Below are 16,654 nucleotides of genomic sequence, written 5' to 3'. Positions count from 1 at the left end.
GGTCAGAATGTACAGAATTTAATGTTTTTAAGGGCTGAGTGTCTGTGGCTGTTGTGGTTATTTCTGTGGGGAACCCTGAAAAGTGCCAAACTCTCGGTGCTGTATAGGTATGGGGGCATGCCCCCGCCAAGGCGTAACTTGGCGGGATGGCATACCTGCCATCCCAATAGTCAATGCCAATTTAAAGTTAGAATTTGCCCACTTGATGGAGACAGTAGGACTGGGCCTACTTAAAACAGCTGACTAGGGAAATTGAGAATTCTGGGAAATAATGAGCTCCCGTGCTCTCAGTCCTGGAACATCAATCCTCACTTCCCCACGTGCGCCTTAATTAGATTTCAGGAATGTGTACCATTATGTAATATATCTGTGTGTGTGTGTGTGTGTGTATACATATGTGTGTGTGTGTGTGTGCATCCGTGCGTAAGTGTGTCTGTGCATGTGCATGCTTGCTCTCAAGCTTGGAATGCAAACTCTCATTCACCCCAAGCACCACACACACACACACGTACACAAAGTACAAAGTTATGTAGAAATATGCATCGACAAATGCACTGAAACATACAAACATAGAGCCAAATTCAGAGCCATATTCTGTCACTTTCTGTCTGGAAGAGAGTCACTCCAGCTGTCTACAGCAGACCAACGCTGCACATCTGACAGCGTTAAAGAATCAGGCAGGCTCTCAATGTCTTTAAAAGTGGTAGCTCAAAAGGCAACTCAATGGTTGAGCAGTCCAATTCAAGCATATCACCACCCTGCTGGTCTAACAGTACAGGATAAATATCAGCCAATATCATTTATATCTATGCAATGCAACATTTCTAATGCACAGGGCTTTGCTGTTGTTCTAGTTCATATTACCAGTAATGTACGTTACTGGTAATATGAACATTTTCGAATGATGCAATATAATCACCACACATACTGTCCAGATGCATATTCTTCCCATCCACGGTCATCTATGTCCTGTGCTTTACGCAGGATGGAAAATGCACTGTGTCTAACAGCACATAGACTGAAGGCTTTAGAAACACACACCGCTGATGCTCTCTCCAGGCCTCAATCAGAAGGTCTGAAGCAGGGGGCAGGAAGGGCTGTGTGCTCACGGTACGCAGGTACGCGGTATCCCCCGAGGGCCGGCTGCCTGAGCAGCGTACCGCCACCGCTACCTTCCCTTATCTCTGCTAGCACCGACGGAGATAGCACCTGCATAGTTAATGTAACAGCGACCCTCATTCAGCCGCCATAATTACATTGACTTTTGCTTATCGGGGGCCCGGAAATGCAAACGCATTAGATAGACAGTCTTGGGGCGCAGGGCGGTGGGGTGTGTGTGTGGGGTTGGGGGGGGGGGTTGGGTGGTGAGAAGGAGGAGGGACAGGCCAGCCATTGTTTCGCTTCTTTGATCCTTACTCCCAGCGACGTCGTGCAGTGACCTCTGCTCTCTGGAGAATTCCGAGAGGATTACACATCCAGCCGCAACTGTCGCAGTCCGAGATGGGAGTTCTCTGCCTTGGAAAAAGCTGAATTTCAGAGAAAAGTTCTGCGACGTTCACCTGACAGGAGGCCTTGTTTTTAATACACCACAGTGCAGCCGATGTGAGCGTTCTCCTAGACTGAGCTCCTCACGGGACCTCCAGAATGGCTTTTCAGAAGAGCTTGTGATCTTCTAAGCATTAAATACCGCAGAATCGGACATTTCAGTCAAGATCTCCGGTCTGATTAGCCTGCAAAAACATTACACGACAAGCAATTTTCTGCTTGGATGTGCCTGCATTTTTTCTAGGATCTGCCTAGCTAGTACTGAGAGAGGCCCTTTAGGAACTATTACACTTCCAGTTTAGGTTTAGTGGCCTTCAGGCCGTTTATATTGGTAAAAGAAAAGAAAAGGAATCCCCAGCACTTATGCATGTTTACTAATGGAGCATAAATCACGCTATTCTGTGGCTGGCAGCGAATTCCTGAATTCCGTGGCCTTTGCCTACATTGTGGATTCCAGAGACCTATATCAGAAAGAGATGAAAAGGGAAAGGCTCTTAGCTCTTAGTCTGGCTTCAGAAACATGCAAACGCATCCTAATCCTTGATTTTCCCAAATTCCCCTGATTGTTTGTCCCTCTATAACGTAAGACTGCTGCCAAATATTTTGCATATATACCACTTTATACAATACCGCAGCGGTGCCAAATATTTGGTCATGGTTGCTCTCTAAGCGGTTCCATGCCTCTGAAAACCCCTCTCCCTGTATTCTCATTGGCTGGCAACTCATTCAGCCCTGGCCAATGCTACCTTTTCAGGAAACTGTTGAAGGGTATTTTGGCCTCCACATTGTCCTGTGAGCGAGTGTTTTCCTTACATTCACGCAAGTTTCACGCTTGACCAGAGGCCAGCCCTGTTCAGAAAGCAGATCAAACAATGAGAAATGGGTGTGAAACACCCTACAAGGAAACAGCAAGTACAAAAACAACAGCACTAACAGCAACAACAACCGCAGCAGCCAACCACAAAAACAACAGCAATAACAGCAAGAACAACCGCAGAAGCACTCGCAGCTGTAAAAACAGCACCAATATACGAACAATATCAATATAAATAGATTCTATGTCATGCGCTGTACCTTAGACTTCAGAAATTCAAGATGAAATAACCATGCATGTCCAATTCCTTCTTATTCTGTCCTTTGATTGATAGAAACTTTTGCATGCAAACCATAGCCTCTTTTGCACCCCGCCTATCTCTCTCTCTCTCTCTCTCTCTCTCTCTCACGCACACACACACACATACACACACACACACATATATTATTTACTTATCACAAATATACATATAACTTATTTACATTTTTTACATTACATTTATTTGGCAGGTGCTTTTATTCAAAGCGATGTACAATACAGTAAGTGCATACCGAAGGTCATTGGAGCAACTGCAAAACACAGGTCCGATTAGGTACAATTATCGTTATGTAAATTGTAAATGGACTGCATTTATATAGCGCTTTTATCCAAAGCGCTTTACGATTGATGCCTCTCATTCACCAGACAGTTAGGGGTTAGGTGTCTTGCTCAGGGACACTTCGACACGCCCAGGGCGGGGATCGAACCGGCAACCCTCCGACTGCCAGACACCCACTCTTACCTCCTTAGCTATGTCGCCCCCATTATGTAACAGTTATCCTTAGCCATGAACATTAAATCTAGTTCACACAATAAGTATAGGCTAGGTCAGAAATTTAAGTCAAACTAGAATGAGGCATGATGACAAGATATGATAGACCTACATCAAGATGATAATACTAGTGCAATATAAGCGCTGGATGAAAATGCAAGTTTGATATCAAAGTGCTAGAGGATCGTGATCAAAGGATACATGTGATAAAAGCGATCCTAGATTAGGAGTACCCTGCAGAGTAGTGATAGAGTTAATCCAGGTACAGTCTGAAGAGATGCGTCTTCAGACCACGGCAGAAAATGAGCAGGGACCAAGTGGTTCGTAGAGGAATGGGGAGTTTATTCCACTACTGGGGAGCTAGGGTGCAGAAGCACCATGGTCAGGACTTACACATGCACTCTCAAATACACAATGTGTTAAAAGTAGGATAAGTGCTTCATGTAAAAGTAAATGAAAAGTGATTATGTTTGATTTCACCAGAGCAATATGTGCCGACAGGCCTGAAGAGAATCTTCTTTCCTGATCGTAGTTGACAGAATAAACAGCGAGAAATGCCCTCTAAGCCAGGACCCTTACTCTTTAACCCAGAGGTTAGCACATGTACACTATTTAACTGCATGGAGTGCGGGATGGAGACTGACAAAAATGTGGCAGATGGGAGACGTGAAGCAGAACCTGCTGCAGTTGACTGATAGCTAGTCTCCTCACAATCCCTTTGCCTCGGGGAATGCCAAAAGCTGCGAATCAAAGTATGACCTTATCAATTCCTTTGCAACAACATTGGACGTGCGTTTGTGTATGTGTGTGTGTGTGTGTGAGAGAGAGAGAGAGAGAGAGAGGGAGCGCGAAAGACAGAGTACTATAGTGCTATAGTACTATACTATAGAGTGTATATGCTCTATAGTATAGAGTACTATCGAGTATTTAATAGTCCCTGTGTTAGACTGCAGGAAGGTGGGAGATTGAATGTGTTTAAGAATCTGTAATTTGTGAATCTGTAGAAACACTCTCGCACTTTAAGCAATGAAAACGATAACGCTGAGGAGACGATGGACGCCCGTTCTCCTGTCCTGTCCGACCGCCTCTCTTTATCTGCCCTTTAAAAGGCCGCCGTCTGGCGTGCACACCACCCCCCCCCCCACGACCACCACCATTAACTTCACCTCAGTAGAAAATAGCCAAAAACAGTTCTCACGCCTTCTGACGTTTATGTTTTGGCCATCACTTTTTTATTTAAAAAAAAAAATGCCTTTAAATCGTTTTTGGCCACAGCGTTAAAGTCTTTGCAACTTGTTAAAGACACTGATTCCACATTTAATTTGCTGTTGGTCTATGTGCAGCCTCTGGGGATGGTCGTATGCCATTGCAGAATGAGACATGCTGAACTGTTCTTTTGGAACTGTTTGCCCTGCGTTGGCTTGTGGCCCTGACCATAGCAAGCACCTCATTCGTTACTCTTTTGCAAAGCCAGGGCTGCATTTCAGGAAGCAAAAAAATGCTTGATCCAAGCAGCAGAACTTTGTTTCTGGCAAGTTCTTTTTGATGAAAAATATACTGCTTTGAAAAAAGGAAAAGCCTTGAGTTAAAGTATACCGCATAATGGCTGGATTTAAAACATTGATTTCTCTAAGTTTTAATATGTCAGTTAAGAAGAATTACCCCCACAATATTTGTAACTTTTAACTCGAATAAAATTGAAAACAGGAAAGCCTATCATTCTTTTGCCTTTCTCTTCACATGGTGTGTCACACAAAGAATAATCACTGATTATTCCAAGCCATAGATTTACTGAAAAAATGTGATCCACGCTCTGCATCACTTGCCTGATTATGCTGAACTGTATTCCAGGCACGCTGCTTTTGCTCAGGTATTAAAGACATTATTGTGGAAGGAACGTATGACCAGATCATTCATTTTCCACATAGTAACATTATCTGTTACCTTGCCAGTGCTAATGCATCCCCACTGGATAAAAAATGTTTTCCATTTCTCACAGAATGCCTACAGGGTCCAAGTATGGAAAAGGCTAGCTAGCTAAACATGCTAATCAGAGTTCAGTGGTGTGGCCATAGTTCAAATATTCTTTCTTCTCATAGCTGCTAAGATAATTGGCATTATTTCAATCTCATAAATAAATCTTTATCATTTGGTGGACTTAATTACGATTGTGGCATGACCAGCTGCCTAACCAGCATTTCCTAAATATTTAACTCTATGATGTAATTATAGCAGCTTATTCCTTAAGAAAAGTCAACCGCTCACTCTCCATCAGAAATTCATTATCTTGCTTAATTCATATTTTAAAGTGATCCAACAGTTTATAGACTGAAATACTGTGCAGCCTGATTGGGTAAGCATTAAACAGGACAAGGGAGGATAGATGAGTGTATCCAAACATGGACAGGGGCAGTGTGGAAAGTTAAACCCCATGTGACTCTCCACTATCAATGGTGAGGGCGGGAAAAGGAGAACACATATTCTCACTCTTTTTTTTTTAAGGAGACAGTTTACTCACCTAAGGACTGAACAGAGCTCCGCTACAGAACCGATACACTATACAAAACCAAGCTTGCTGCATTACAATGCGGAAATCACTAGCCTGCTCAGTTTGTAGTGTGTTATGTGTACTATTCTGACTTTGCCCATTTCACCGAGGCCCTTCTTTTAGTGAGCCCTCACAACCAATGTCCTGCACTCAAAATGAGATATACGGGCCATTATGATTACCGTGAATGACAGTTGCAATGATGTCGGTGAACACTCCCACTGGGGCTGTTCTGGGTTCCTGGTGACCAGTACAAACAGAAAATCTGTCCATAGCCTTTCTGTATAAACATTCATACTTGTAAATGGCAGTACTGATGAGCCCTTTACCTAGAAACAGTTTGTTTTCCCAAAACAGAAATGTTGGTAAATGGTAATGAGTTAAAATTGGGTTTTTGGTAAACAGTGACAAACAAGGCAGCTAGAAAGGGGCAGTGGGCACATAGGATAAAAGAAGAAAACAAACAGAAGGTAGGCCAGGAGCCAGGAGCAGAAATAGTTTAATGGATAAAGTATGGTATTGCCATCTCTTTAGTGCACCCATATCAGAATGAGCACTCATCTCCAGTGATTGCTATGAAATCTTAAAGAGGATGAACTTGATTTGTTGCAGGATTCCTGCATATGACTCATGTGAAGTGAGGTATGTGTTTTTGAAACCATCTGTAGTTTGGGAAGACGTGGCTAATGTGACCTTTTGAAATTTCGAAAAGTTTGGATCAAAACATTTCAGGTGGCTGTGTTTTTCCTTTTTTTCTGAGCTTCCTGTCCCTGCTCTGAACTCTGCATACCAGTGCTCTGGACCCAGGGAGTTTCATGTCTCCTTAGTGATTAATGACCCATCTCTGCTAATGCTGTTGGATTAGAAATTCAGAAACATACAGGCAGTTTTAAACTTCCATTTTTACCCTTACATAATAAACCTGGGTATGATTGTGCGCGGGTGTGCAGATGTGTTTGCATATGTGTGTGTGCGTGTACATGTGTTTGTGTGTGTAGGTGAGTTCATTAAGGTGTGAATTAGTGTGTATACACTTGTTATTTGTAGTAGCATTTCATCTCCTCAGTAATTTTTCTAACTGCAGAACCTGCATTGGAGGGAGACAGTTGATGTTGATATTTCACAGGACTCCATTAATAACCAGGCCGACTGGAACGTAAAGACTAAATAACACAGTCTGTCTCCATGCTAGTTTGTCATGATTAAACGGCACTGCACTGCACAGATATACATTTAGCTGTGCATCTGAACTGACACATAAATTTTGGGGTAAGCTTGACAGAAAATAAATTCCTCCGACACTCTGCGGGTGGCACAATGGCGAAGATTTAGCTTTTTGTAACTGTCCTTTCTAGAGTTTACCTCCTCTGGTTTTGGCAGACCCTTGTTTTGTACATTGCTCTATCAGGCCATTGCAGCAGATGACCCATCCCCTGCCTTGCACATGACTGACTGTCTGGCTGTGGGGCTGCTTCTCCTTGTGTGGCTGATAATGACGGAGGCTGTGTAGTGGAGGTGGGGGTAGATGTTGTGGCGGACATTTTTGGTGGCAGTGGCTTATGTCATAGTAGGTTTAACCCCGGATCAGTGACCCCCCTCTTGACAGCGATGTGTTTTTCTGATCTCTGCCCTCAGTAATTCCACAAGGGATTTTTTTTTTAACTTTTCACTCTTCATGGGTGGCTTGTCTTTATCCAACCAGGCCAAGGTTTCTTGGCAAAAATGATGTTATCTTTGGCCATCTGAAACACATTAAAAAAATCGCTGACCCTCTGGCCAAGCTGTTGACAAATGAAAACGTGCTCGCGAGATGCAGTAAGGCAGCGGCAAAAATGGAAACGGCGTTCATGTGAAAAACAACCAAAGCAAGCCTGATGCTCTCCTGACGTGTTTTACATGAGTATTTGTCTCATACACGGCCATGCAGAAGGTAAAATATTTAACTCTTGTACTGCGACGGACGGATGCTAAATCATCTCCCATGCAGAACAGCGGCTTGTTTGCAGGGTAAATCATTCTCTGATCCTGTGGTCTCTTTGCGTTATTCAGCCTGACAGAAAACTAATATGAATTAATGAGGGTGTAAATCTCAGGGGACGCTTGTTGCCGCCGGAGTTACGATCAATGCGGTACGCTTCTCCGGACCTGGGGGCGGGGACAGGGTCTTCTCTCCCATCCCCAAAACACGCCCGGAGCCTGGATTTACCCACAGGCAGGGCCTGGTGAAATTACACCCGTGCCCTTCCTCGCGATCCTCGACCCCTTCATGAAACCGCAATTGGGTAAACGCTACCTTTTCAGTCGTTTTTGTTTTCTAAGAGGTTTGTGTAAGCGAGTGTCATTTGAGATACGGGTTCAAATTGAATTGTCTTGTATGGATGCGAAAGGCAGCAATTTTTCTTTCATTTTCATTTTTTGCAGACTGCGACCCAAGGGATCTTTTTCAAATTTGTAACTTAGCAGCCGGTAGCTATTTGTTGGCTGTTGTTAAGGGGGGAAAAAAGCTCTTTATACTGTTGCTGTTTTAAAGCTACAAACTACATTCCACTTCTAAACAAAAGAGGCTGTTTAATGGCATTCCATTAAGGAATTTCAGACTCCATTAACTTCATCATGGAAGTGGTTGGTTTTTTTCCTTCACAAACTAAGAATGACTAAGGATTTAGTCATTTGATTGTGCCAAACTGTGTTTTGACATGCCAAACTGTGTTTGCGCTGTTGAAGCATTTGCTTTTAATGGTGGACAAAATTTAAACTGAGTTAAGATAAAGTTAATTGCATCTAGGCCAAATGCATGCACATGCCCCCAATGAACAGAATCCTGGATAGACACTGATAGCCTCCCCAGCCCAGGTTATGTGCCACATTATTTTTCTAATATGATATTTTATAATATAATGATATTTTTCTTTTTTATCTAAATAAAATTTTCCGACATTAAAGTACATATGAGTTACTTTTTTTATTATTCATTAAAATCGGTTCATTCATAAGCATAATTTGCTTTGATGTTGTTTGTCATTCAGAGCAATCTTCCAGTAAGTGTTTGGTGTGAGGTTTAATGAGGGGACTTGGTGGATTAGGTCTGTAATTCATGTTCGGGTGGTAGGCAGTCTTTCATCTGAGTTGTAAAACCTGTTATTATTATTTGCCTTAATGGCTCAGACAGGTCTCCCAGTCTGCGCCGTACGTGCACATTAGACCCGGTTCGAGCATAAGAAGAAGTGCACTGGATGATCTACAGTAATTCACCCTCTCCTGTGTTTGGTGGCAGGTTTCATCTACACCGGCGACGTGGTTCACAGGATGCTGACCGCCACCCAGTACATCGCTCCCCTGATGGCGAACTTTGACCCCAGCGTCTCCAGGAACTCCACCGTCATTTACTTTGACAACGGTACGTGGCGGCCTCCCGGTGCTGAAGCGGCAACTGTGCCGACGTTGCTTTCCACGAATGACCAAATAAAAGAGCAGAGAAGCATCTCTCCAAATGTTTCTATGCACAGCAGAGCTGGCACTATGAAAGAGGCCATTTTGAGTCTGGTTAAATTGACGTGGACACTGCAGATTATTTATAGGAAATGTAGGGCGTATGCTGTGTGAGTCAGATCAGACCAATGCAGCAAAACAGCAGGGACATGGAGAGGCGGCAGGCAGAAGGCGCATGATCGATAATCCTCTGGGACATTATTAATCAATTGCTTGTCAGCGAAGTTCTTCATTAGAAGCCACTTGCGTAGTTCACCACATAGTGTTGTGCATCCCCAAATAAACCTGATTTAGCATTGCTGTTTGAAGGCCTTCAAGGCGTCACGGTGATGACTACACATATCCAGCATACTGTCGGCACAATTTTGCAACTTGGTTTGGTCACTGAAGGAATCTGCAGAAAAGGAAACAGATTAATTCCTTAATACTTTTAATGGTTAAATGCTTGACCTGCTTGTCTGTAGCTCACATAACAAACGCTTTTCTAATGTCACGGCAACATTGGGAGAGCATTTCATGTTGGTGTCCCCTGGGAGGGAGTGCTTTCAGCCGCCTAAAAATAATTGGAGCAAATATGACTGTCTGTGGTTTCTTATTGTCTGATTGATGTGGAGATCAGGACATATACACTGTAATTTGAATCGTGTCTTGATAATTGTGAGAGCAGGGGTTGCGCCTTAGCTCCCATTTGAGTTGATGTGACTGATTGCCAGGATCTCATGATCTCATTTCCTTATTGCCTTGCTCTTACTGTAGGTGTGATGATAAACATTAGATTCAATTGCTTGAATAGAGCCGATGCTCTTAAGTAGAGAAACGGCTAAAACAATGTGCATAAGTGCTTTTGAATAGACTAATATGCGCATTTGTGGCTATTGGCAATAAGTGGTATTCATAAAGATTTATGAACACTCTCTTAAGAGACCCAAAGCACTTTGAATTTAGACCAAAGTCTAGCACTCATCTGGGTGATGCACAACAGCTACTTTGGACCAGATTGCCCATCACACAGTAGTTAAGGTGGAGAGACATGGATTTATGTAGACAGTTAAACACAAGGATAATTAGAAGAGCAGATTGAGAGATGAAGATTAGAATTTTGGCCAGGACATCAGCAATAGATGCCACAGGATTTTTCATTACCATAGAGAGTCGACACCATCTGAAAGAAGATGTTTTCAATAATTATTTACATAAATCACTTTGATGACTCATTCTTCATAAAAAAAAAAAATCTTTATAGTTTCATTTAAATGTTAGCTTAATAATATTTATGGAAGAATATTTCATGCAAAACAAATTCATATGAAGGCAACTGCCCTTTAATATTACTCAGTGCTTTACTGTATTCACTGATATTGCGCACGGCAGTTTTATTACCATCTGCTTTGAGTTTAAGTTCCCAGGGGACATTGGTTTTTGTGCTTTTCCAAAATGCATTAATTTAGTGAAGCAAAAAAATGTGGTCAGTGCATTAACTCATTTTAAATTAATGATTGTATTTTTAGTAAAGGACTGGAAGACCGAGATGGATGATTTCTTTGCCAAATTCAATTGCATTTGAAGATGGTTTGTGGTTTTAATTTAGGCTTACCTTTGCGCTGGAAGTTGGCTTCCACACTGCCACTAAAGAGTCATTTCTGAGTGCAGTATGTCGCGTTCTAAAATATTGGAGCGAACGCGGAAATCAATTTCCTTTCCCTGCTTCAGCACAGTAACCCTTATGATCAGTCACTGTTTGACCTTTCAGCCTTTGCTCATCCTTCATATCACTGTATGGACCCATTTTATGAGGGGGTACCTCTGTGTCAGCTCATCCACAATCCATTGGACTCCTGGGCACTGTATGTAGTAGAAAGGCACTGTGCTCAGAGTCTCTAAATCTAAATAGCAAAATCACCCTATTTTAATCCTTTGTGTCAGAGAACTGCTCTTCCGTTGAGAGAATATTTAATTTTAGCCTGGCTGATCACTGTGCTAACAGGGAGGCAAAGGAAAAACACAGAATTTACAGTACCAGCCTTTAAAAATCTCATGACGTGTTTTGAGGTTTGCTGTTGTTGTTTCGCGTCTTCCGAAAGCGTACCTTTTTTCTAGAACATTTTTCTTATATGCAGTGTTTTTTTGTAACCACTGTGGTAACTTCGTTTCATTTGCTTATTGTCGGACACTTTCTCCTAAAGCTCATATAATCAACTGAATTTACTGCAAAATCTATTGAGAATGACAGAGGCTTAGGAAAATCACAACACAGGAGTTAGGACACCATCAGCAGAACAGCAAATCTCGTGTCAGTGTGTTGTGTGAATCGCCTGTAGGCACACGGTGGGATCTAACTGGATGGCCTCTGTGTTAAATAGGCACTGCTCTGGTGGTCCAGTGGGATCATGTCCATCTCCAGGACAGTTACCACCTGGGGAGTTTCACCTTCCAGGCCACCCTTCACAGCGATGGGAGGATTGTCTTCGCCTACAGAGAGGTAGGCTTTCTCTCTCTTTCTCCTTCTCTGTCTGTTCCTTCTGTTCTTCTTTCTGCCTTGTTGTGCCATCTCTCGCAGCCTCGCTCCCTGTCTCTCACTCTTTTCTACCTCTCTTTTGTGCTGTCTCTCTCTCGCCATTGCTCAGATTTACACTCTCACTTTCAGTCTCATTTGTTGTTGTTCTGCTTCTCAATTATTTACATTTCATCTGTTCATCTTTCACTGAAGTGCTGTTTTAATCTCCTGGAACACTTCTGTATGCCAGCTGTTGGTAGAAAGCATTCTTTAAAATCTGTTCTCTTTTGAACCTCTGTTTTCCCAACAAAGATTTATGTCACACCACCATAGCTTTTGTAAAAACATTTATAATTGACTCTAATATGATTCTATGATTCTATTAGCCATCTCCCATACAGTGTCCGTATGTTTGATAATAGTCAGTGCAGGTTTAGCACTCTAGGGACATCTTTTAGTTAATTTATCCATTTAATTAAATTGCACTTGCGACGAAACTAGATGACATTCAAAATAAAAAATAAAAAATTGTACAAACATTTTATGGCATGTTTCAGCCATATAAATACTTTAGAATGTACTTATTGAGCTCATTAAATCGCATTTTTGTATTCCTTGCCATGATGATCAAAGTGGTTGAACTGAACCTCAGAAAAAGCTTTTAAGCAAAGTGCATGTGATAAATATAGAAAATGACCTTTATAATCTGTCTGAGGTTTTCTGCCCATTTTGTATTATTTCTGTTTTATGCAATGTGTAGGAGTTTTATGAATTTACATGATAGCCAAAACATTATTAGTCATATATCCACCTTTTTTAATGGAAGTTTTAAGCATTCCGTAACTTTGTACTTGCAGTACAATTAATTCACATTTCTTTTTTTCTTTTTTTCTTTGAATTAGCTTTTTTCTGTGTCTCTATACCTATAATTCAGGTATCAGGCTATAAGATTTTTAGTCTCATGCATTTTAGAGCGCAATTGCACCCTCGCTATCAGGATGATGGTAATTGCAGCACCTGATGCCCCTTCAAACAGACTTTTCTATGACACGTTGCATGTTGTTCTCACTTCAATAGCACACTTTTGTGCCTTAAAATCTCCATACTGATTATAGCAATTCCATCCTGACTTGCTTCTCAAGCCCGTTATTCTGCTCCGTTGAAGTCTTTCACTCAGAAATACAGGGTCATTGGTTCTGCCTGGTCTCCTTTGAAGTTTTTTTTTTTTTCTGCTTGCATCGAACACTCTTCTCGTTCAATGATGATCTTCACTGCTTTTTAGGATTAAAAAAAAAACACTGGCTGAATGGGGTGATTTATCGTTCTCCTTTTACAGATTCCCATTCTGGTGACTGATATCAGCTCCGTCAATCACCCTGTCAAAGTGGGGCTGTCAGATGCATTTGTGGTCGTGCACAGGATCCAGCAAATACCCAGTAAGTGGCAGTTTTGACTTCCCCTCCCAAATAAAGGCACCTCCACTGTTTCAGCAGAACACTGGTCTTCTTTACAGGCCAGTGCCTCGCCCTCCTCCCATGCCTTGTGTGTCACATACAGCGAATTATATATTTTTTCTCTCCTTCTTCTGTCAAGGTTTTGCCAATTGCAGAATGTTCCGGAATGTTTGTGTAACCTTTTTTCAAAGTGCACGCTGGGTCAGTCCTGCCAGATCAACACCCCGCCCAGGGTTTCCCAAGATTCTTGGTGTGTCTTGAGATCAAGGCATCTCATGCACGCATGCACGTATGCACACACGCGGACACACATGCACACACACACACAACCAAGGTCTGACTGCAAAGTCCCTTCTCGGAGTGTTTATCTGGTCCTCCGAACATTAATGCTACATTCTCCCTGGAACACCAGTCAAAATAGGGACATGCAGAATTAGGAGCCAGACTAAATATGTCTTGGCATGCGGAATCCTTCAACTGAAGCCTACAAAAAAAAAACATACAGTTACCTAAAAGGACCAGACTCAAACTCAAGAATGTTTAATCAATCATTAAGTACACTTACACAGACACTGAACTCAGCTAAAGTAATACATTTTCACTAGTGATGTATTCATCCATTACATGATGTGCATGGAGTATGCTTTCCCAGGCTTTGAAAATTCCAGATGTTGCACCAAACATTTTTCTTTTTGGATGTGTGTTTCCTGGATAAAATGTTTTTGGCCTAATTATACATTGTAACCTCACAGGGTCAGAATGGTCAACTGTGAATGCTTCTCTTTTCAGTCTTGTTAAAAAATGTATCACCTGGTCTTTGGAATAGGTAGACATGTAATCCATTTTGACACATCTTGGAAAAGAAAAATGCAATACTTGGCTGACAATCTAAATACATGGACTGTAATCAGCCAGTTCATTGTCCAGTTTTAAAGGAGATGGAAAATGTGAAGCTCTTTCTGGGATAGGACACGAAGAAAAACAGGCAATGTAAAGGTAAAAGTACCAAATACGTCTTTAAAAACCAGGATAAATCCCTTGGGGTAAAACATTTTTCATTTTGAGGGAGTCCTGTGATAATGCAAGATGAAATATATTATACAAGACAGAAATGAAGAAAAGAGACCAAACAAAATTAGAACAAAACAAGAACAAACTTACAAAGCAAGCCGCACCAAAAAAAGAGAAAAAGCATCACATATTTATCGCAATTGGAAAAACAAACATGCTGTGACAAGAAAATGGCCTTATTTTTAACATATAGATGCATGTTTTTATTTTTCTTTACGAGCACAGGTTGCCAAATTACTTTAGGTGATTTTGGCAAATTGTGTTTGTGAAGCAAACTACATTTATTTGGTCATAATAATTCAGTCCAGGGTGTTGAGATGAGTAGAACCAAAGTCGGAAAATTGGATCGCAGCCATTATGGGTTGTTTGGTTCCTCCCATTCTGGCGCTCATAATTTCATGCACCAATGAAAAGGCAGGGTGATAGATTATCCACTGAGTCAGAAAGAGGATGCACTGTTATGGTGCATAAATTCACACTGCGGATATTTAGAACAGTTGTTTAAATATGTGTGGAACCTGTACAGCATGAGTCTTTTTTCATTTGCAAAACCAAGGAAAGAGATACCAGCTTTATTTTCAGCCTGATGTAAGAATACATTTTGTTTAATCTTATTATTGTTATTTTTATTGTAAAAAGCTGTACTGAACTATTGATGTCACAGTACTACGATTTCCATGGTGATAACTGTACTGTTGGAGTCTTTTAAAAATATGTGATGAAGGTCAGTAGGTTTATGTCCTTAGGTTTATCTACTCTTTTATGATTGTTAAAAAACGACTTTATGTTTTATTGAATGGATTTTCAAAGCATGCTGTACTTTCTGGTGTAACATGGAAAACTGTGTCAAGATTTGAACAATTCACAAGCTTCTCAATGTTAGCTCAGTCATTCCACAAGCACATACACAAAGGACCTACTTACACTCAGTCCTTCAAAATTCCACTACCATTGCTGCTTGTCAGTTACTTGCGACTGCAGTCCAAGTCTTTAAAAAAATACATAAACAAAAACTGGTTCTACAGCGCTTGGCGGGATGACGGTAGGGTGTTGTTTGGGAGCCTTTCTTCTCGTGGAAGACTGACTAATAGGTGTTCTCTGATGCTTCGGCAACATTTTCCCAGCAGGTAGAAACCACACTCTCCTGGTTTCAAATGCTGAAAAAAAGAAACATTCTTAGGGCGGTGCGTAGGTGGGGGCAGGTTGGGGCTGAAGGGTGTCAGAGCTTTAAAGTTGGAAGATCAGCCCCAGGCCGTTACATTTTAAACTCCCTCGGGTAGAGTTCTAAAGCTTTCGGCCCAAATCTGTTTTTGCTTGTTAAGCTGTTTAATAAATGTAAATGTTGGGAGTTCCTCTGTGGGCCACCTGCAAGGATACAGGACAGGTTTGATATTCACTCCAAAGTCATTTGTTGTTTTTTTTTTTTTTTTTTCCTGTTCAGTGGCATTCCGGACAAACATTATCTTAAAGGATGATTGTTACTTTTTCCAGCAAAGAAAATGTCTTACTGACTGAATGCAGATGGTCTGACTGCGCCTTTAGTCGATTTTCACTCCCATCTCTCTCAGATTATGTCAAACAGGTTAAACAAGAAGTCACAGAAGCACCGGGGGCGCAAATTGATTCATTTTCTTGTTTATGTTTCTACAGCTCAGTCTCTCAACTGCATTCAGCTGCCTTATGTAACCGAGATAAACAAGATACAAATGCATGCACGCACACACACACGCACGCACATACACACGCATGCAAACACACGCACACACACACACGCACACACACACGCACATACACACGCACGCAAACACACGCACACTAGCACACACACACTCGTACACACATGCACACATTTACACACATGCACGCACAAACACACACAGATGCGCACATACACCCGCATGCATGTACACGCACACACATGCATGCACATGCACACACACACACACGCACACACACACACGCATACGCACATACACCCGCATGCATGTACACATGCACGCACGCATGCACACACACAAACACAAGCATACATTTGTGCATAAAAATGCACACACATGCATACATACACAGGCACAGGCATGCACACATGCATATGTCCACACGCACACACATGCACACATACACACACCTGCACATGCGCACACACCCTCACAAATTCATACACGCACACATACTCACACACTTTTTATCTTGGAAAAATAAACAGAAAGAATGGTGTGCTATGTAAGAAGCAGGACACAACTGTGTTATTTACAGCTGGCAGATCCTTGTCTGTGCAGTCAAAGGGCAGAATTAGCATCCTGCACGCTTTTGCTGCTGACAGCACAGTGCTTGTCATATCTGCACCTTCTTACCAGGGAGATGATGTAGCACTTGGCCAAAATGAGTTTCTGCTCGACGGCTGTGTAGATATACATCTCCTCATAAA

At 41.8% G+C, this 16,654-nt stretch overlaps 1 protein-coding gene across 2 annotated transcripts in view; it reads left to right on the top strand.

The window, feature by feature from the left end:
* The window catches only part of plxdc2a (plexin domain containing 2a), a 116,627-nt gene that overhangs the window by 66,828 nt on the left and 33,145 nt on the right, over positions 1–16,654 (top strand). For both annotated transcript variants that reach the window (XM_064332835.1, XM_064332836.1), the window contains exons 5-7: positions 8,993–9,115; positions 11,568–11,686; positions 13,038–13,137. In XM_064332835.1, coding sequence (XP_064188905.1) covers positions 8,993–9,115; positions 11,568–11,686; positions 13,038–13,137 — 342 coding nt within the window. The remainder of the gene's footprint in view (positions 1–8,992; positions 9,116–11,567; positions 11,687–13,037; positions 13,138–16,654) is intronic.

Source organism: Anguilla rostrata, chromosome 4 (genome assembly GCF_018555375.3).
Source record: "Anguilla rostrata isolate EN2019 chromosome 4, ASM1855537v3, whole genome shotgun sequence".
NCBI classification, from domain to species: domain Eukaryota; kingdom Metazoa; phylum Chordata; class Actinopteri; order Anguilliformes; family Anguillidae; genus Anguilla; species Anguilla rostrata.
The sequence above is the reverse complement of the archived record's forward strand: the minus strand, read 5'-3'. Positions and strand labels throughout refer to the sequence as shown.